The following is a 20186-nucleotide window of genomic DNA, read 5'->3' on the forward strand; positions in this document are numbered from 1 at the left end:
TGCTACAGAGAACAGTCCCTCCTGGGGCCCTTGGAACACATTTTCACAGTGTCTTTCTATACATTTGTCATGCAAACTGGCCTCTGCTGGGTGGGTCTCCCTCCCAGCAGCCTGTGTGTGGGGACCCTGGCGAGCGTACAGGGCAGGGGCCCCGGCTCGCCTTGGCAGCACCCAGGAGGAACCCGGGAGCTGCCTGGAAACGGGCCGAGGAGCCATGAGCAAGCGCCAGGCTGCTTGTCAGCTTAGATGGTCTCTCTGAGGGGAGAGGCTCCCATCCGCTGAAGAGAAATGTCTTCACTCTTCTCTTGTGCATCCTTCTTGGAAGAGCCTTCCTTGACTCTGTTGAAGGGAGAAGGCCGCGGGTGGGAAAAGGTGAATGGAGGTGGCAAGCAGCAGGTGGTACGTGTGTGTCATTCAAGGGAGTCCTTGTGTCACGTGCCGTGTATCCCTACTGCCCCAAAGCCCCATAGGAAGGCGGAGGTCCCAGCAGCCCTTCCTTCTGGTTCTCTGGGGTTCCTCGGCAGCACCCCACCACGGTCCCTTCCGTCCCTGATGCTGTGACTCACAGCCGGCACAGCTGACCTGGGCGGTCACACCAGCACTTGCAAGGACTGCAGGGCCCAGGAGTCTAACCAAGAGTTTAGAGAGGACCTGCAGGTCAGACACCTACCCAGGGTCGCCCCACAGCAAGTGGGGATCAGGGGCAGGCCTCAAACAGGGCTCGAGGCACCAACAGAGACCCCAGAGCCCGGGTACTGTGGGCTCCCCTCTGCCCCTGCCCCTGGCTCAGGAGAACCAGCCAGCCCCAGGAGGCAGCAAGGTTCAAAGGTCAGGGCTCTGGGCTACCCCTGCCCTGGGCTACTCTTCAGGGACCACAGTCAGGGGCGGGGTGACAGGAGGGAAGTGGCCTGGACTTTGGGGTTCCTTTGTTCCCAAAGAGCCTGATGGCTCCCTATAGAGTTTTGCATCCTAGGAGCCAGGTCTGCCACCATTTTTGCCTTTTTCCTTTTTAATTTTCTAGACTTTGAGATGATCTGTAGTCTGGTCTCCCTGCTCAATATAGATAATTTGGAAATAATTTTTAAAATGTAAAGCAACCAGAAAAAAAAATTCACCCATACTTTGAGGCAACCACTGTCATCCATTTAGATGTATTTCTCTCTTTGAAATGGAATTCATTTCTTGACACAATTAAGAAAACATAACTAACTTCAATATGCTGCTTAACAGTATATTGTAAACATCCTGTGCTGGTTTGAATGTATTATGTCCCCCAATTGCCATTATCTTTGATGTAATCTCGTGTGAGTGGACCTATCAGTGTTGATTAGATTGTATTCTTTGAGTGTTTCTTTGGAATGTGCCCCACCCAGCTGTGGGTGATGACTCTGATTGGATAATTTCCATGGAGGTGTTGCTCCGCCCATCCAGGGTGGGTCTAAGTTGATCACTGGAGCCACATAAATGAGCTGACATAGCAGAAGGAACTAAGTGCAACTAAGAGTGACATTTTTTAGGAACTGCAGCCTAGAGAGGAACATCCTGGGAGAAAGCCATTTTGAAACCAGAACTTTGGAGCAGACGCCAGCCACATGCCTTCCCAGCTAACAGAGGTTTTCTGGACACCACTGGCCATCCTCCAGTGAAGTTATCCGATTGCTGATGAGTTACCTTGGACACTTTATGGCTTTAAGACTGTAACTGTGTAACCAAATAAACCCCCTTTTATAAAAGCGAATCCGTCTCTGGTGTTTTGCATTCCGGCAGCATGAGCAAACTAGAACACATCCCTACCCCACTAAAATCTTTCATAAACTGAACTCTTAACAACTGCACAATGTATTATAATTTAAATTGTTAGATGTTTGGAGAGTTTACATTTCTTATGGTATGTAAAACACGGTAACGGATATCTTTGCATATAAATTTTGTTCACATTTCAGCTTACTTTCCTAGGACAGTTTCCTGGAAATGGCTTTGCTCTTTGAAGAATATGAAAATGTCTACAGCTGGTGATCAGTAATGCCAAAGAACCTTCCAGAAAGGTTGCAGTGATTTCCTCTCCTGCCCACACACCATTCCTATACTGTTTATTACCCTGTTTTAAAATCTTTCCTTATTGGATATTTAAAAATATCTCCCTGTTTGAATTTGCATGGTTTTGATTATGGCTGTGTGGATACTTTCCTCTATTTATTTCCGGTTTGAATTTTCTCTTTTGTGAATGTCCTATTCGTACACAAAAGGATTTTTTGAACAGGGTCAGCCAAACTGTTCCTTTGCTGCGTTGCCACAACACACCGGGAAAGAACCCGAATTGGACGACTCAGACTGACCCCGGCACCACCGTGTGTCTTCAGACCCTTCTGGAGAAACGGTAGCTGGTCTGATGATTAATGAAGCCTCTGACAATTTAAACAGAAATAAATGATTTACAACAGTTTGTGAAATAAATCTGGGGGAATTAACTAAATCTTTACTTCAGGAACTAGTGTTCTGAGGCATATTGGCACTGGTCACTCTTGGCTGGCTGCCATCTTTGGGTTGGTATCTTGAACCCTGGAAAAAGAGGCCATTTCCTGCTTGTCGTTGACATCCTAGACCTGTGAGCGGCACCCATAATTATGTAATGGGATTAGAAATTGAGAAAAATAAGACAGCCGGAGGAGTTCTTGAATTCTTATTGTTTGAATATCTGAAGCTCCCTTTGACTGATACACGAGAGAGGCTCTCCACTTCCCCTCCCCCACACCCACCATTTCCTACCAAAATAACACAAGCTGGTCATTTCTGTCTCATGTTTGGTCGGGTGACAACTTCACCCTCCAGTGCCTGGTTGGACAAGAACGTCAGTAAGAACCCCGGCCAGGCTAATGAAGAAGACAGAACACCCCAGAAGCTTCCCAGGGACATATTAAATGTGTATCTGATTAGATCAGTGGCTCTGGAAAACTTAACTGCTAGGAGCCCTTATGGCTGTCAGAACACACAATCGTAGTTCTAGAACATGTATTTTCCATGGGGTGATATTGCCCCTAAGGAAGCAAAAAACCTGTTCCTGAGCAGACAAAAATATTTCAGCTCTTACAATGGTTTGTGGCTCTCCAAAGAGCCACATGAACAGATATATGGTATGTCTGTGGTATTCAAATTTCATGGGGTGGTGGGTGCTTAGGGAAAAAATGTCTAAAAAGGCCCCTTGTGAGGGAGGTGGGTGATAATGAAAAATGGTTGAAAATCACTATTCTAGGGCCTTAAATGCAGGGACTCCAGGCCCCATTTTCACTGAGATAAAATAATGCTAAGGAGACAGAAAGATCTTTACAAATCAGACCCCATCAATCCCTTCCTCAAAGCCCTACAGTGGTTTTTCCACTGACTAAAATAAAAGTCTAAATTCTCAGTGTGATCTGTGAGTGGGCTGTCCCCTCGTGCTGGGACACGCTGCTGCCCGCTCAGCCAGGCCACCTCCTCCCCTTCTTTATATCTGGGCTTAAATAACCCTTCTTCCTCAAGGCACTCTCCAACCACCCAGTCATTCCCTTCCTTACATATTATCTGTGTCTCCCTCTGTAAGCTGCGAGAAGGCAGATGTCATGTCAGTTTAGGCACCATACACCCAGCACTTGGCAGGAACTTGATAAATAATTATTGGATCAATAAATTTGATTTCAAAAAGCCAGACTTAAACGCCAGGTAAAATCATGGTCTCCAGGTCTCTCTACAGAGCCCTCCTGACGGTGGTCTCCAAATTTACCCACCCATCCACCACACCTGTCTGGCTGGGTGTGCTCAGGGCGGTGTCACCTTGTCTTAAACAAAGCTGGGCTTTGTCTCCTCCAGATGCCAGCCCGTTCTCTGTTCTACTGACCTCATAGGCTCCACGCCTCTTCCCCCTGCCTGAAACCACAGGCTTTGTTTTCTTATCCAAAAGGGTACAGGAGACGCCCACAGGCTTCTGGCATGCAGACTGTACCTTTTGGCACTGTCACGCTTGCTATAATTTCATGGGGAAATCCGTGAGGACGAGGGGACTGCAAGAGGGAAGTGAGATTGGGGATGGGGGGACAGGTCAAGGGGATACACTTCACATGTTTATAAGAATGACAACCTGGGCTGTCAAAATTCATGTTCCAAATTACACACATACATATAATACACACACATACATATATCTCCTAATTATGGAACAGGTTGTCAGAAAGCAAGGATGTGGTATGTGTATGTATACATATATGCATATAGATGGTGTGTGTATACATATTTATGTAAGCATAGATAAAATTTTTTAAATCAGTGATAAAAGCTGTACAAAATATTCTGCCATATTTGTTGAGCTCTGAAGCTTCCCACATTGTGGGTATGAATTAATTAGTCTTAAGATTGTCTCAGCTCATCCTAACCCCCTTGGAGGAATGGACTCCTGACAAAATCAGCTAGATCAGGTGCCCATACAGCAAATTGTTGGGGGTAAGAATGGCTTGTTATCAATTACTATAAAAATTAATATTATTTTTAGTAAATGGAATCCAAAATTTTATTGGTCTATATCCAGGAACAACATACTGTAGTTTTATAGTAAATTATTTCCTGGTAGGGTCAAAGGAAGTCAAGTTACTTAAAATTTGGGTTTCATTTGGCATTATTGTGATTTTTCTATAGCCAGGGTAAGTAAAATTGATTAAAAAAAAAAAATGCCCAGGCCAGAGTCAGCTCTACTGTTCCCTGTAATATTAGGGAGAGGGCAGTTCTCGATCATTTTTCTTCTGTGCTTGGGTCCCTCAGTGCAGGACACCTGCAAACCAGGCTCTTATTGGGCTAAGAACAAATATTTATCTAAGACCTGGACACTGGAGCCAAACCTGGGGATGAACAGGAGTCAAGCAGATAAAAAGCAGAGGAAAGAACATTCCAGGCAGAGGGCACAGCCTGGGGGGTGGCCAGACTGACCGTGGTGAGGAAGGGGGAGAGGTGAGCAGGGCTGGATCGTGAGGACTTTGTACAATTTTGGATTCCATCCTCAATGCAGCAGTAGGGAGCCACAGAAGAGGCTAGAGTTCTGAGGAAGAACGTGACATGATCATGTTTACACTGTAAGCCTATCACACTAGTTGCTGGGCAGAGAGATGGAGGGGACAGGAGGCTCTTGGCAGCGTCCAAGCAAGAGGTGCTGCTGGCCCAGCACCAGGGGATGGCCATTGGGCTGGAGATAGGTGGACAGATTCAAAATATATTTTGGAGGCAGAATGGACCAGACTTGCCAAAGCATATATCCTTGATCTGTGGGCTCCCAACCTCTGTCCATGGTTCAGAGAAGAGATAGGATGCTCATGGGGGGTTATTTAAGGGCTGCACACACAGTCCAGCTATATGGGCATCTAGGATAGGTGATTCCAGCTTGGGGAATACACTGGCCTCTCAGAGAAGGCTATAGACCTGGGCCTTCTGACCTTCCCTGCCCCTGCTCCCCCAAACTAGGCCTTTGCTGAACTCACTGTTGCTGAGAAATGCCACAAGCAGCAGCCACCCCAACTCCCTTCCTGCCTTTATTTTAGAAACACTGCTGAGGCCATGGCTACCACCTGGCTCAGTAACTCTAGATGAAGACCCAAGAGGGAAATTTCTTCTAATGCTAATAGCTAAGCAAAGCTTTGCTCTCCCTAGGGAGCTGGGATTCTTTTTCCTCTCTGACAATAAAAAAAAAGTCACTAACAGGTGTCCCTTTTGGTTGCCAGGAAGCTCAGCACCAACTTCACGGCCCTCTTGCAGCCCGTCTGGCCTGTTGCTTCTCGTTGCTTGAGACTGACCCCAGCTCTCCTCTCTCCCCACCATCGTCTCCCCTTCTCTCTGCCAGGCTTCATGTCCAACTCACATTTCCACTGTTCCCGGACCACGGCTTGTTCTTATTTCTAGTTTACCCCCCTTTATGGGGTCTGTGCTGGTTGCAGGCTGAGCCTTCTGCAGGTGGAGGCAGGTAGGCCCGGCACATCTTCCCGTCCCAGCTCTCCCAGGAGCGTCTCGACAGCCCAGTGATGACATTTTAGAGGAGAGACCGCAGCAGGAAGATCCTTTGTGATCTCCAGTTGTTTCATATTAACCCACGGCCTGTTTGGCTGCCCCCACCCTGCCATGCCCAGAGGCCCCTCACCTCCTCTCCATCGCCTCGATCGTCTCCGCCAGGGGCAGGTCGCGGGTCTCAGGCAGGAGGCAGACGGCCAGTCCGGCCAGGATGGAGGTGGCCCCGAAGCCAACGGGTGGCAGGACAGCGCTAAACTCCCCGAGCGTGGAGACCAGGGGTGCCGCCAGACCCCCGAGGCGGGCACTCACTGAGGTGAAGCCCATCCCCATCTGCCTGTCAGAGGAGCAGGGAGCGGTCAGAGCCGTGGCCTGGGTTCCCAGCCGCTGGGAGTGCCAGGCCCTGGAGTGTGGGACAGCAGCGAATAAATGGAGGGCGTCCTGCTTTGGCCAACCCCGCCAGTCTCAGCCTGGGGTGCCGGCGGCTCCCGGTTATGGGCGGACATTCCTTGGCCTCCCCGATGCACCCACCTGATCTCCGTGGGGTACAGCTCTCCTGTGAACAGGTACACGCAGATGAAGGAGCTGGCCAGGCAGCCTTTGCCCAGGGCGGCCTGGGCCGTGCGCAGGGTTTGCATGTCTAGAGGGGGAGAGAGACAGGGCCATGGGGTGGGGTGGGGACTGGGGGGTCAGGGCCTGGAGGCAGAGAACCAGGTTTCCACCCTACCCTCACTCCCACTCAGGACCCAGAAGGCCCCCAACTGCTCTTCTCAGGCTTCTGCCTCCTTCCTCCCTTCTTTCCATCTGTCATGATGTCCTGCAGGGGAGTAAGGACACGCTTTAGAGTTTCAGGCCTGGGTTCAAATCCTGGCTCTGGCCCAGCTGGGTGACTCTGGTCAGTGTTACTTAACCTCTCTGAGCCTCACCTGTAAAATCAGGAAAATGCCAGCACCATGGTTGACATGATGCCATGATTCTAAATGCTCACAGTTACCGTCACGGTTCACGCACTGGGCAGGCAGTTACTTACAGACGGCAAAACCCCAAAGCCAAATGTCCACATCAGGGCAACGGCCAAGGAAATTATGTGTGTCCTCCAGACCTGGTGGCAGCCCACCCGGCTGCACACTGGAATCAGGTGGGGAGAGTTTATAAAACACCACACCTGCTCCCCACCATACCCATGACATCAAAGTCTCTTGGGGATGGGCTCACATTTTGGTATTTTTAACAGTCCCCAGGAAGAATGATAACCTAATACGTTCAGATATGTTAATGATGGTGAATTCAAAGGTATGGGAATGGATAGGGGTGACGATTGTTAAACTTAAATCCTTCAGAGTGTTCCTATGCCAGCTAAGTCCCAAAACCCAGAGGCAATAGCCTCTTCAAGAACATCAACCAGATGTGTCCCCTTTGCTCATTGAGTTGACACCCCTTTTCAACATGAACAGGTTAGGGTGGTCACTGCCTAGACATCCTTGAAGATCGGGAAAGTAATTAAACTAGATGAAGGGGTAGCAACAGACAAGATGGAATTTAACAAAGAATTATGAATACCGAATCTTTACATAATTTGCTTTTTCTTAGTTGCTAGGGTATTAGAATAGATAGAAGGAAAGAACTGAAATGGTGGAACTGTAACCCATAGCATCATTTGAAATTTGTTCTATAGCTACTCGTTAAATTGTAAATTGAAAGCCATATCTTTTTGTATACTTGTTATATTTCACAATAAGGAAATAACTGAAACTATGGTACTATAACTCAGAATAACTTTGGAAATTTCCTATATATCTACTTGTTAAATCATACTTTGAAAGACATTTCATTTTTGTATATATGTTATATTTCATAATAAGGAAATAACTGAAACTGTAGAATTGTTAGTAATTGAAATTTACTAGCTATTTGCTAAATGGCACTTGGAAAGTCATCACTTTTATGTATATACATTATATTCTACAATAAAAAAAAAATGAGACAAAAAAATAAAGGTCCCCAGGAGATTTCAATATGTAGCCAGAATTGAGAAAAGCATTCTACATGAAGTAATAGTCATCAAAAAATTAGATCCATGAAGCATTTGTATATGGACAAGCATGTTTATGTTACAATGTGGCGTGAAAAGAGGATGCAACTATATATACATATATATATATACACACACACAATCTGTAAATGTATACATGCTAAATGTATAATATGATTTCAATTATGTCAAAACCAAATTTGAAAATAGGAAAAAAGGCTGGGAGAGATACATCAAAATATCTATAATAATCATGTATCCACTTTACAGGTGAGGAACTGAAGCACCTGGAGGCTAGAGAAACTGCCAGAGGCTGTGGTGGCAAAGCTGGGGACCCCCCTGGGCAGAAGTGGTTTTGCACATACTCTCGGACTCCGAATCTCAACCCCAGCTGCACCTGGTCCCACTGGAGGAGTTTTAAAAAATACTGAGGCCTGGGTGCCACCCCTTGAGATTCCAATTGCTGTGTCCTGGAGCATGGCCTGGGCACAAGGGGCAGGCAGGGAGTCTCCAGGTAAGCATCGTTACAGCCGGGTTTGCAAGCCCTGGTGGGGAGCCAGCCTATTGGGGCTCGAACCCCAACTCTCAGCCCTTGGAGATAACAGATACCCACACAAGCTAGCACTTCCGCCCTAGGGTTGTTTTTAGATGCAAGAGTCCAGTCTTTGTGACCAGCCTAAATTTCTTGCCTTGAGCACAAAAACTCAAATCCTCTGTGGTACCAGACACCGGGGCTGGATGAGAACCTGCTGCTCAGAGGGCACTTCCCTTACAATCCATCAGCCTCTCTCCCTTGCACCTTTGTGCCCACCAGACCCCAGAGGCTCCCAGCCCGCAGATGGCTCACCTTCCGGCACGAACAGGTTGGCGATCACCATGGCCCCAGCCAGGGAGAGGAAAGAGGCCACTGTGGCCCGGCGGCCCACCAAGATCATGGTGGCGGTGGCCACCAGCATGGCCGGGATGTCGATGACCCCGAACACCACTTGCACCAGGTGGAGGCTGAGCCCAAACTTCTGCAGGTCCATGGCCAGTCCGTAGTAGGCCATGGAGTTGGAGAACCTGGGAGAGGAGGCACGAGGGTGCTGTGGGTCTCACCCAACAGATGCTCACTGTTCTGGGCCGGCGGGAGGGGGCACAAGGATGAGATGAAGGCACAGGACCCCACCCCTCGGGCGTTAGAAGCCCCTGACTGACTGCTCAGCCCCCGCCCCTCCCCACCTGCTGGTTTTCTAAGTCTCTGAGTTTGGCCGCAGGGCCCGGAACCTCCCAGAACCTCCCAGAATCTCCCTCCACCACCCCACCATGGACCCTGGACGGCAAGCCTTGTTTTTCCCTATCAGCACCGCCCCCACCCTGCACCCTGGCTTCTGGAAAACAGCTTGGCATTTCCTCAAAGAATTAAACCTAGAATTACCATGTGACCCTGCAATCCCACCCCTAGGTATAAACCCCAAAAATCGAAAGCAGGGACTTGAACAGATACTTGGACACCGATGTTCAAGCAGCCTTATTCACAATAGCCTAAAGCTGGAAACAACTTCAGTGTCTGCAGACGGATGAGTGGATAAACTGAGAAACAGAGACCATCCCTCCCACCTACCCCAAGTTATGTGAGTCAGTGGAGATGGAGAGAAAGGGGGGAAACTTCTGGAAAAGCAGCTGGTCATTTACATTGGCCTTAGGTCTGAGGAGGGTCTGGAGAAAAGTGGCCTGATTTCGCCATTTCTGCCCCACCCAGGGGGAGAGAGGAGGCAAGGCCCCCAAGAAACTGATTATGTTTAATGCTCTGAAATAGCAGCACCAGCAGGTAAACCGTTTCTTGGCCCTTAATATTGCTGAGACAGTGGCATGATGGGGCTTTTTTGGGCTGTAGTTGTTATGCTTGAGAGCAGATAATTTGACCTTGGAAAGACCAGTTCTGGCTGCACTCGTCTCCGCCCCCCACCTGGACATCAGGGTCTCTGCCACGCCCACTCCTGGATGTCCATCTCCCCCGTCCACCCCCGCCTCGCCCACCACTGACCATTTCCTTCTCGGTGTTTCCTCTTGTCCCGGCCCCCCGACTCTGCTCTCTCATTGACCTCCTCACCCCCCTCTGTATTCCTCTGTCTTCTGCCTTCTCTCAAATGTGGGGGTTCCTGCTTTTGCTTCATGAACTCATTGGTTCATTCATTTGTTCCTTGACAGCACGGAAATGCTCTGCTATGTCCAGGCCGCTCCACAGTGAGTGAAATGGACAAGACCCCTGGGGGCTCCAGCCCAGTGTGGGACATGGACACTGGGTGAGGAAAACCCATGCTCCTCTCCCCATAATCTAAAGAACTCACCAAACTGTATCCTTCCTGTTTCCCTCCTTCGACGTCTTCTGAATGAACACCCGGCCTCCCTTTCTTTTAACAACTCCCAAGCCTCTGTTCTTATTTCCCAACAATTTGGCAAAGGCTTGGTGGGATGTGGGGTGATGCAGACCCCAAGGGAGGCAGAGGTGGGGTCAGGTCAAGGACCGTGGTGAAGCCGTCAGTATCTAACTTTCCATCCCCCTCCTCGCTCCCCTTCTCTGCCAAGGGGTTCCCCAGCCAAGTCACGGCCCCGACTGCATTTTAGAAAGCCTTCTCTTACTTCTGGAAGGGATCAGGACTGAGTGTGTCTGACTGCCTGCCTGTGTTACCCCTTCCCACCCCTTACAGAAAGAAAAAGGTTTCCCTTTTTCACTGTGTGCCCTATTTGCATCTCTAGGTGTGATTCCAAGGGTCAGCAAGGAAAAGAGTGCATCTGGACTTGGAACTGTATATATGTAGATAGATTCATAAATAATTACAAATACATACATATGCATGAATTAATTTACATAATGTATTTCTTAGCTCTATCTGCTAGAGGGTCTGGAAGCAGCAATGCCCCAGTAGCAATGAACACACCCCACACCCAGGTTCCAGATCTTGGTTTCTAAATATCTTCTCCCATAAAAAAGAAGCAGGGTCACAGTGTGCTGCTTAGCTCAGTTGGTTAGAGCATGGTGCCAAGGTTGCCGGTTGGATCCCCCATGGGCCAGTTGTAGCACTTTAAAAAATGTGTGGCTCTTAAAAGGAACCAGAGCACCTTGAAGAACCAGCTTATTCTAGGACTGAGATAGGGAAAATGAGCCTGGAGGTCTTGTATTACCAGGAAGTAAGGCAGTGCTAACAAATAAAAATAGAAAATGGGAGCATGCCAAAGGATCAGGAGCCAAACTGAAAGAGCTCCCAATGGCCAAAGCTGGAATAGTTTGAGAAACAAAATAAATATTTGGCACTGGATTACAACCCAAAGTATAAAATACATACACCTGAGTCCATATAAATGAATGCCTTTATAAATAAATCTTACAAAAGAATTCCAAAAATTATCTGTCGATCATTCAGGAATTGGAGCTTAAATCCCCTCCCCTTCAGGATGGGCTGAACTTAGTGACTCACTTTGAAATAGAATATGGAAAGAGAAAAATATTAACTTCATGATGCAGCAGCCTGGCAGAGAGCACCTTAACCGAGTGACCAGGTTAAGAGAAAAACACCAGAAAATGCAAATCGAGGGACATTCTACATGACACCTGACCAATACTCTTCAAAACTGTCAAGGTCGTGAAAAATAAGGAAAGACTGAGAAACTGTCACAGATCAATGGGGACTAGGGAGATAGTATGGGATCCAACCATGCAAAATCTAAATAAAATCTCTAGTTTAGTCACTAGTGATGTGCCAGGGGTACAGTCTTAGTTCTGGCCAATGTACCAGGTTATGTAAGGATGATATTACTGGGGGAAGCTGGCTGAAGGACCTTTGCAACTTCTTTTTGAATCTAAATTAATTCCAAAATAAAAAAAAATATATGGAAAAAAAAAGGCAAGCTCTAGAGTGGAAGACAATATTTGCAAAAACCAATATCCAACAAAAACTTGGGCAGAAGCCCTGAGAGGCGGACTATCTGTAATCCCAGGTCACTGGGGCACAGCCCCAAACCCCAACCAGAAGACAATGACTCATTCACTGAGAACTCCCGGGTGCCCAGTGCCGGGTGAGGTTTTAAGAACTTTCTTCTCGTCCTCACCAGGTCCTCTGGGCAGGTACAGAAGGGTGGAAACGGGGACACAGGGAGGGTCGCTGACTTGCTAGAGGACACATGGGGATCTGGCCTCAGAGCCCAGCTCAGAACCACTCACCAGAGGGCCTGCATTGGCCCCGGAGAATAGACACAATCCATCACCTGCAGCTTCTACTTCATAAATATCAACCTCTATTATTGAAATGTCCAGGAACCCAATGGAAATGAACATGGTCATCTGTTTTTATCAGCCTCTTAAGGGTTTGCCAGCTTTTGGTCTGTGTTAATGAACACAGGTTGCCTTCATATTTTTATCAATTCCTCATTTTCACACCTATGTACCTCTTTTTCTTTCTGTTAGGAATTCCTTCCTGCCCACCTGGCAGTGTCGATGAACCATCTTGTAAAACCCACCTAAATGCCATCTCCTGTGTGACGTTCCCAGCAGCCCCCAACAAGGAAAACTGCTGTTATGACACTTGGAAATTATTTTTGCCTTGTCTGTTTCCTCCTTCCTGACCCAGAAGTGTTTTTCCAGAGTGAGACAGTTCCCAGAATCCCCTGGAGAACCCCAAGGGCCTATCAGAAAGGGACAAGGTGCATTTTGGAAAAGCCACATCCCATCAGGTGATTCCGACAGGTTCCCCTGCCCTCAGGTGAGACTCACTGCCCAGATGAGGGGGTCCCTCGGCCCTCAGATGCATCCTCCATCGCCACGTGCTGGAGGAAGGGTAGGGAACATCGGATTTTCAAGGCTCACCTGCTCCTTGTATTAAAAGCGCTTTAGCAGTTTGCCAGTGGGAGCAAGAGGCGTGTCCCCACCTTAGCCAAAGACTTCGGCATGATCCCGTCACCTACCAGATCACCATGAGACAGCACGTGACCTTGCGGATAGCTGGGGTTCGGAACAGGTCCAAGACTGAGTTAGAGGTGTGGCCCCTTGCAAACTCACTCTGGATGTAGGAGCTCACCACCTGGGCAAGGAAAGTCTGATCAGGGGAAGCCGGGCATCTGGGACCCTATTTCCCTGCTGGAATCCTTTTGTCTGTGACCAGTGGGGCTGGGGTTGAGGGTGCTGACATGGTGGCCCCCCCTAGTCTGCTCTCCAGCCCAGCGCTGATGGCCCTTGGTGGGCTGTCAGGCCTTTGGGATGAAGTTGAGGCTCCGTGAGCCCCAAATGCTCCTGAGCTGCCTGCTGATTAGGCTGAAGAAGCCACTGACTCCGAGATAGCACTGGCCAATGAAGAGCAGGGGTTCACAGTGGCCCTGCCAGTTCCCACTGAGTGTTCCTAGGCAAATTGCCTAACCTGCCCAAACTTCACTTTCCTCATCGGCAAAAAAGAGGCATTAAATGTGATTATGTATGTAAAGCCCTTTAGCATAGTGCCTGGGACAGGGGTCAACAAATGATACTTATTTTATAATAAATGGCAACCATTTTTACTAGGGATTCTCCAGTAAATTTTATTTTATGATTGCTCTTTTAATTATTTAATTAAAATTTCAACTAGAGGTCAATGTGAATGGGGTTAGTTCCCCATTGCACAGATGGACAGATTGATGAACCAAGCAGATCACAGATTTATGTCATCCCAGATCACATAGCCCTTTGATCACATAGCCCAGATCACACAGCCCTTTGATGCTTCCTTTCCACCCGTTTATTCTCATCCTCTACACCTGGATGAAGGTGAGTTCTGAGAAGCTGCCAAATCCTCATGGAAGGCAAGGCCATCCATGAGACTGAAGGTGTCCTCCCCCATCCCCTCACCTCCTTGGTCAGCCTCTCCCCTTCCTCCTTCCTCCCGTTCAGCGCCGCGACCTTGCGCAGGTTCTGCATGGCTAACTGGGACTTGCCGCGAAGGAGGAGCCATCGGGAGGACTCTGGCAGCCACCTGGGACCCGGAGAAGGACGAGGAAAGACCCAGGGCTGGGTGGAGCGCATTCCATCCCTGAACCCAAGAACGCCTTCATCTACCTTCTCTCACACCCTAAGAGAAGGTGAAATTTCCTCCCCTCTGCAGAATCAGGAAAGGCTGGAGGTCACGCCGGCTCCCCTTTCTTGCAGAACATCATATAGTGACTCAGTGAAGGATATTACAGGCTATATGTGGCCTAGGACTTCGAAAGACCTGGTTTTGGATCTGATTTTGCCCCAGGCTTATATAAGTCATGGACCCTCTCTGGGCTGTGCCTCAGTTCCCCTTGGGGTTGTTAAAATGCCACTGGGTTGTTGTGAGGCATGAAGGAGTTGGCCAATGAAGGCAAAACTCTCCTATGTTCTGCCGGAGCCAGTCATGCATGAGTGCTCCTGAGCTGGTGGCCCCCCGAGCACCCGCCCTCCTTCATGGCCCCACCGAGTCCCAGCACGTCCCAGGCACCACACCCCCTAAGCTTCTCACGGAGCCAGGTGAGGGCTTGGCCACACACAGGTGCACCCTCCCCGTCCCGCTCTGCTCAGGACGTACCAAGAATAGAGGAAAAAGATCAGGAAAGGAGCAGAGACGGCAAACTGCAGCCACCGCCAGGGGCGGACCAGGTACGCCACTCCAGCCAGGATGAGCTGACCCAAGGTGAAGGAGAACCCCAGCAAGATGCCCGCCAGGGTGCGGCCCTGGGTGGGCATCCACTCCACGACTGGGGAGAAAATGACAAGGAGCTCAGTGGCACTCACCCTCCCATGGGCTCATCTCATTAGCTCTGCCCCCTCTAGAATGATCTTGGGGTAACTTAAAATAACTCCAGAGGTCCGTGAGACACAGGCAAAGTATCACACTCAGGTGCATCCCACGTGGATCAAGGAGTCAAATGTAAGCAAACAAAACCACAAAAATCTTAGGAGAAATCATAGTGGCATGCTTATAAACTTTTGTAGGGAAAGGCCTTTCCAAGTAAGTCATAAAACACAGAAGCAATAAAGAACAAGATCAACAAACTTGACTTCATACAAATAAGAAACACCTCCACAAGCAAAGTCATAATGTCAACAAAAATCTGCATCCTTATCTTAACAGATAAAGAGCGAATTTCCCTAATATTGGGAGAATTCTCACAGATCAATAGGAAAAGGACCAATAAGTCAAAAAGAAAATGTGTTAAGGAGGTGAACGCTTGATAGAAAAGGAAATACAATGGCTCTCAACCATATGAAAAAATGCTCAACTTCTGCAAAGATAAAAAAAATGCAATTTTTTTGTAAAGAGCAAAAATGGGAACTGATCTAAATGTCTGCCCTTAGGGGACATTATGGTGCATCCTTACACGGCCACCATGACAAGTCACAAGGTGGCTTCTTTCCATTGAGCAACCAACTCATTGTGTCCAATTTGTCACCCAGTCCTGGTGCTTCTGCCTTCAGAATGTAGGCAAATTCTCACTCTCTTCTTTCCTCTCTGCTACCCTGGCCCAAGTTGGCCTCGTCTCCTACTGGGGTGATGGCAACAGCCTCTTAATTGGCCTCCCTGCTTCTGCTTTTGGGCCCCACGGCAGCCAGAGGGATCTGGACAAGCCCTACGTCAAGACAGGTGTCTCCTCCATTCAAAACCTTCCAGTGGGTCCTTCTCACTCAGAATCAAAGTCAAAGTCCTTCAACTGCTACAAGGCCCTACAGGACTCCAGTCAAACAGTAAATCAAAGACATTTCAGTGACAGGGAAGGAAGGATGGAGGAGGGAGAAGGGAAGGAAGAAGGGAAAGAAAAAAGGGAGGGAAGGAGGGAGGAAAGAGGAAAAGAAGAAAAGAAAAAGGGAAGGAAGGAAGGAAGGAAGGAAGAAAGGAAGGAAGGAAATAGGTAAGTAGCCAGGATGAAGGAGGGATGTGAACCCTGGTACAGAAGGACAGGCTGCAGGAGAAGAGCCACAGAGCTGGAGACCAGGGCTCAGAGGCTAAACGCTGGCGAAGCTCCCAGAGGGACAGGGGTCACTTCCCTGGTGCAGTGTGATCCCAGGTAAGGTGTGGCCTGTGGCGGGAAGCTCCAGGACACCAGATGGGGTGTCCACCAACACCTCCCTATGGCAGAGTGGGGCCTCGGGAGGTGCTGGGAGGCTGGACCAACTCTTGGTGGATGAGGGGAGGGAGCTGTCATAGAGGGGAGGGAATTCTAGCGGGAGATGGACCTTGGCCGTCTTTTCCACCCTGACAGTCTATGAGCCGTGGTGGGACGTCCACCACCGAGTGGGGTGGGGGTGAGGTCTGCTGAGCCCCCGCTGTGTGCCCAGTTCCCCGTGAGGGCCTGATGCTGAGGGGGGAGCTGGGGCATGTGTCGGCCTGGTGTGTCCTGGTGCTCTGGCCCCAAGATCTCTCCCCACCTGAAAGGAAGGGCCCGTTCTGTCTGGGCAGCTGAGGGCGGTAACAGGTTCTGAATCCCTCAAGTCCTCCCTGAGGCCAGTGGTGCTCCCAGGAGCAAGCCAAGTGCTCGCAGGCCAGTAGCAAGCCTGTGTCCAGGGCCTGGGGTGGGTCCCAGAGCTGCCCGGATCCAGCCTGGAGCGGGAACTGACCTGTCAATTGGCGGCAGGGGGTGACACTCCCCCAGCATCCAGGAGGCCGGGCCTCCAGCCCTGGGCACTGGCTTTTGCAGCCTAGTTAACCTTCTCCTTTTCAGAACCACATAATCTCTGGGCAGCCTGCAGCCCTGAGGGTCAGCGGGTCCCACCCACCCTCTGTCGCCCCACTGTTCTGACGGCCAAGCACAGCTCCTGCTGTTGTTGACTAACTCATGCAGCAAATAAAAGCAGCCCTTTCGTCTTCCAGAGGGGCAAACTGAAACCCAAAGGCGGGAAAAGGCTGTCCCTGTCCGCTGCTTGCTGCCGCAGGGGCGGGATCCGAGCCCAGGCCTCCCGAGCCCACCACCCTGGGCGGGAGGTTTTTATCGGCTTGAGGTCGCCAGATGAGACCCCCACACAAAATGAAGTAGGAAAGCCAGCTGGTGATGGGGACCCCATTCCCCACCTCTCCTGCGGGCTCGGACTCACCCAGTGACAGGGAGTTGAGGATGACGCCGGAGAAGGTCATGCCCGTCAGGAACCGCAAGACGCAGTAGGCGCTGAAGGAGCCGAAATACGCCGTGGCGGCCCCCGAAACCGCCAGCTGCAGGTACGACCAGACCAGGGGGGCCTTGCGCCCCAGTCTGAGTTGGGGGGGAGAGGGGGCAGGGATGGAGGATGGAGGATGAGGGGTGGGGAGGGGGGTGGGGGGTCGGCATTAGGGTCCTGGGAGGCTCAGCAGCAGACCCCGATGGGAGGGGGAGCAAACCGGCAGCCTCCACCCCGAGAGGAAGCTGGGGGTCCCGGTGAAGCCACACCCCCAAAACCAAACCGGACCACCGACGGCCCCAGGCACTGGTGGGAGGAGGGTTGGTGGGGAGGGGAGGCATTGGTTCACTCAAGGTGTGTTTCTGGACGTCCAGGGGCTCCCAGGTTGTGGGAAAAGAGTCCCAAAGGCGGGGGTAGGTCAGTGGGTCCCCAAGAGCAGGTTGTTCCCCCAGGAGGGAAGCCTCAAACCAGAGCTCTCTGGGGGGTGAGCCCTTGGCTGGTGCCAGCAGGAGCCCGGGGTGGAGTCTTTATCTGAACTGGTGGTGCTGGGGCGAGGTGGCCTGCAAGGGCTTTGAGAACAGGGTGGCCCCACTGTCATCGCAAGTGAGGTTCGCTGGTGGAGGGTTCCGGGCCAGGAGCACACACACAGCCCCAGGGTGGCCAGGAAGCAGCAGGTCAAGAACAGGCAGGCAGCATTTCTTCTCCACACACCCTGTAACTCATTCATTCATTCATTCATTCATTCCATTACACAAATGTTCATTGATCGCTTCTAAGCTGGAGACAGACAAGACACTGTGGATAAAACACAAGCTTGTAGATGGAAAGACCAGGGCATGTCATGACACGGTGCGACAAGGCCCACGACAGAGACACCCTCAGGGGGCGGGGCTTCACTCCGGGGCGGGGTCTGGTCTGCTGGAGGGGGAGGACCCCAGGAAGGGCCTGCAGGAACCTGAACTGGCCGGGGGAGAGAGGAGGGGTGGCGGGGAAGGGAGAGGAGAGAGGGGGCAGGAGGGGTGGAGGAGCAGGGAAAGAGGGGGACAGAGAAAGAGGCACAGGTGTGGGCACGGACGTCATCAGAGCTGTCCCCTGGCCTCCCTCTAGAGAGAAGCTGTCCCTCCACAGGGGCCGGGTAAGATGCATTCTGGCTCGGCCATACGATGGGATGTAGAGCAGATATTAGAAAGGACTAGAAAGCTCTTTCTGAAAGACCACAAAGAGGCCCCCAAAACATACTGCTAAGTGGAAAACAAGTCATGTGTGAGGGAGGAGTGCCAGTATTTGCATAAAAAGGGGGGACAGAGCATATATACACTTTTGCTCAAATATTCCCCAAACCATAAAATATCTCTGCTAAGACATATAGAAACTGGGTGGCCCAGAGGAAATAGCTGGAGACCAGAACAGACCTGGAGGGGTGCTTTCCTGCATATTCTTTGTACCCTTTTGAATTTCAAATAATGTGGATGTATTATATGTATTATCAATTTAAAAAATACCATTTTTATGAAGAAAAATAAACAAAGAGGCCTGGGGCTCTCCAGCCTGGGCTGAGGGGCTGGGACCCTCTCCTCCGAAGGCTCACCTGTCTGCAAGGCTGCCGAACACGGCGGCACCCACCAGCACCCCGGCCATGTAGATGGACTGAGCCAGATCGCGGAGGGTACGGGCCTCACAGACCAGGTCCCACTGTGGGGCAGGCACAGAGAGGGGTGCTCCAGCCTCGGCCCACGGCGGCAGCCCCCACTTGCTGCCCCGACCCCCTCTGACCTCTGTCACGATGGTGGATGGGAAAACGCTGCGGTCGTACACCCAGCCGTCCTTGCAGCCCTCCGTGGCCACCCCGGGGACAGAGGTGTTGGGGTTCAGGAGGGCCCACTGAGGCTCTGTGAAGCGCTGGCATGGTTCAGGCACCCCGAGCCGGTCCAGGGGCACGGTGGCCTGCAGCCAGGCGCTGGAGTGGTTGGCAGTGGCGGTGGTATGGTTGGCCGGGCCCTGGCAGTGGTGGGGGGGCACGGCGGCCGTGAAGTTCTGCAGGAAGCTGTGGCAGGCCAGCAGGCCGCAGGGCAGCAGCAGCAGGGCCGTGTAGAGGAGCTGGAAGCGGCCCACGCCACCCAGCGCATCCAGCAGGTCTGTGAAGGCCATGGCCCGGGTGGACTGGAGGCCCAGCCTGCTGGGGGCCTTATGTAAGGGGGGTGGGGAGGGGGCCCTGGGAGAGGGAGGAGCAGGTGGGGGTTAGAACCGCAGACGGCCCGTGTCCAACAGCTCAGAGGAGTCCAGTTACACCTCACGGAAGGCCTTGGGTGTCCCCCATGTCTGCAGGTTCCCCCTCTTTCCAGGCCAGCAGGCCAGCCCCTGAGCCTTTCTCTCCACCCCCTCAGCCTCTCACCTCCTGGGCTGGGAAAGCAAGGGTCTGCCTCACAGCCCACTGCCCAGGTCTGCAGGCCCCACATGCCCGGGGCACCATCACCTCCCCTTCCCCAGGAGCCTGATCCAGCCTCTGCGTGGAGACCTGGGCTGTAGCTCTCGGCAGGGCCGGCAGTACTTGGCCATCAGTGGGGAGGGCTCCCCAACCCAGCCAGAACCTGGGAGCTTGGCTGCCCAGGCGACACCAGGGAACAAGTTATTAAAAATGCCCAGCTATCTTGTATTAAGCAATGGACTTTACACCAAAAGCACGAGCAACAAAAGAAAAAAGATAAATGGGACTTCATCAAAATTAAAAACTTATGTACATCAAAGGATATGATCAAGAAATTGAAAGAACAACCTATAGAATGGGAGAAAATATTTGGAAACCATATATCTAAGGGTTTTATATTCAGAATATTAAAGAAAGAACCCCTATAACTCAACAACAAGAAGACAACCTGATTAAGAAATGGGCAAAGGACTTGAATAGGCATCTCTCCAAAGAAGCTTTACAAATGGCCAATAAGCACATGAAAAGAGGCTCAACATCATTAGCTACTAGGAAAATGCAAATCATAACCACAGCAAGATACCACTTCACACCCAGGAGAA

At 50.7% G+C, this 20186-nt stretch overlaps 1 protein-coding gene across 1 annotated transcript; it reads right to left on the bottom strand.

Annotated features, from left to right (window-relative positions):
- Positions 1 to 242: 242 nt before the first annotated feature.
- Positions 243 to 19307, bottom strand: LOC119536077 (solute carrier family 22 member 20). The gene is made up of 10 exons (XM_037838675.1): positions 18933 to 19307; positions 18748 to 18851; positions 17100 to 17254; positions 14599 to 14767; positions 13902 to 14025; positions 12989 to 13104; positions 8895 to 9109; positions 6547 to 6655; positions 6149 to 6352; positions 243 to 339 (listed from the first exon to the last, which is right to left on the bottom strand). Exons 1-10 carry the CDS (start codon positions 19305 to 19307, stop codon positions 243 to 245), a joined length of 1668 nt encoding a protein of 555 aa, XP_037694603.1.
- Positions 19308 to 20186: the final 879 nt, after the last annotated feature.

Source organism: Choloepus didactylus, chromosome 6 (genome assembly GCF_015220235.1).
Source record: "Choloepus didactylus isolate mChoDid1 chromosome 6, mChoDid1.pri, whole genome shotgun sequence".
Lineage (NCBI taxonomy): Eukaryota > Metazoa > Chordata > Mammalia > Pilosa > Megalonychidae > Choloepus > Choloepus didactylus.

Bases quoted from the DNA above. Each gene is read 5' to 3' on its own strand.
- LOC119536077 (XM_037838675.1), bottom strand. From the start codon at position 19,307: ATGGCCTTCACAGACCTGCTGGATGCGCTGGGTGGCGTGGGCCGCTTC. The intron at 18,852-18,932 runs GTCAGAGGGGGT...CCTGCCCCACAG, and splicing joins CATCCACCATCGTGACAGAG to TGGGACCTGGTCTGTGAGGC. The intron at 13,105-13,901 runs GTGAGGGGATGG...TTCCTTGCCCAG, and splicing joins GGGAGAGGCTGACCAAGGAG to GTGGTGAGCTCCTACATCCA.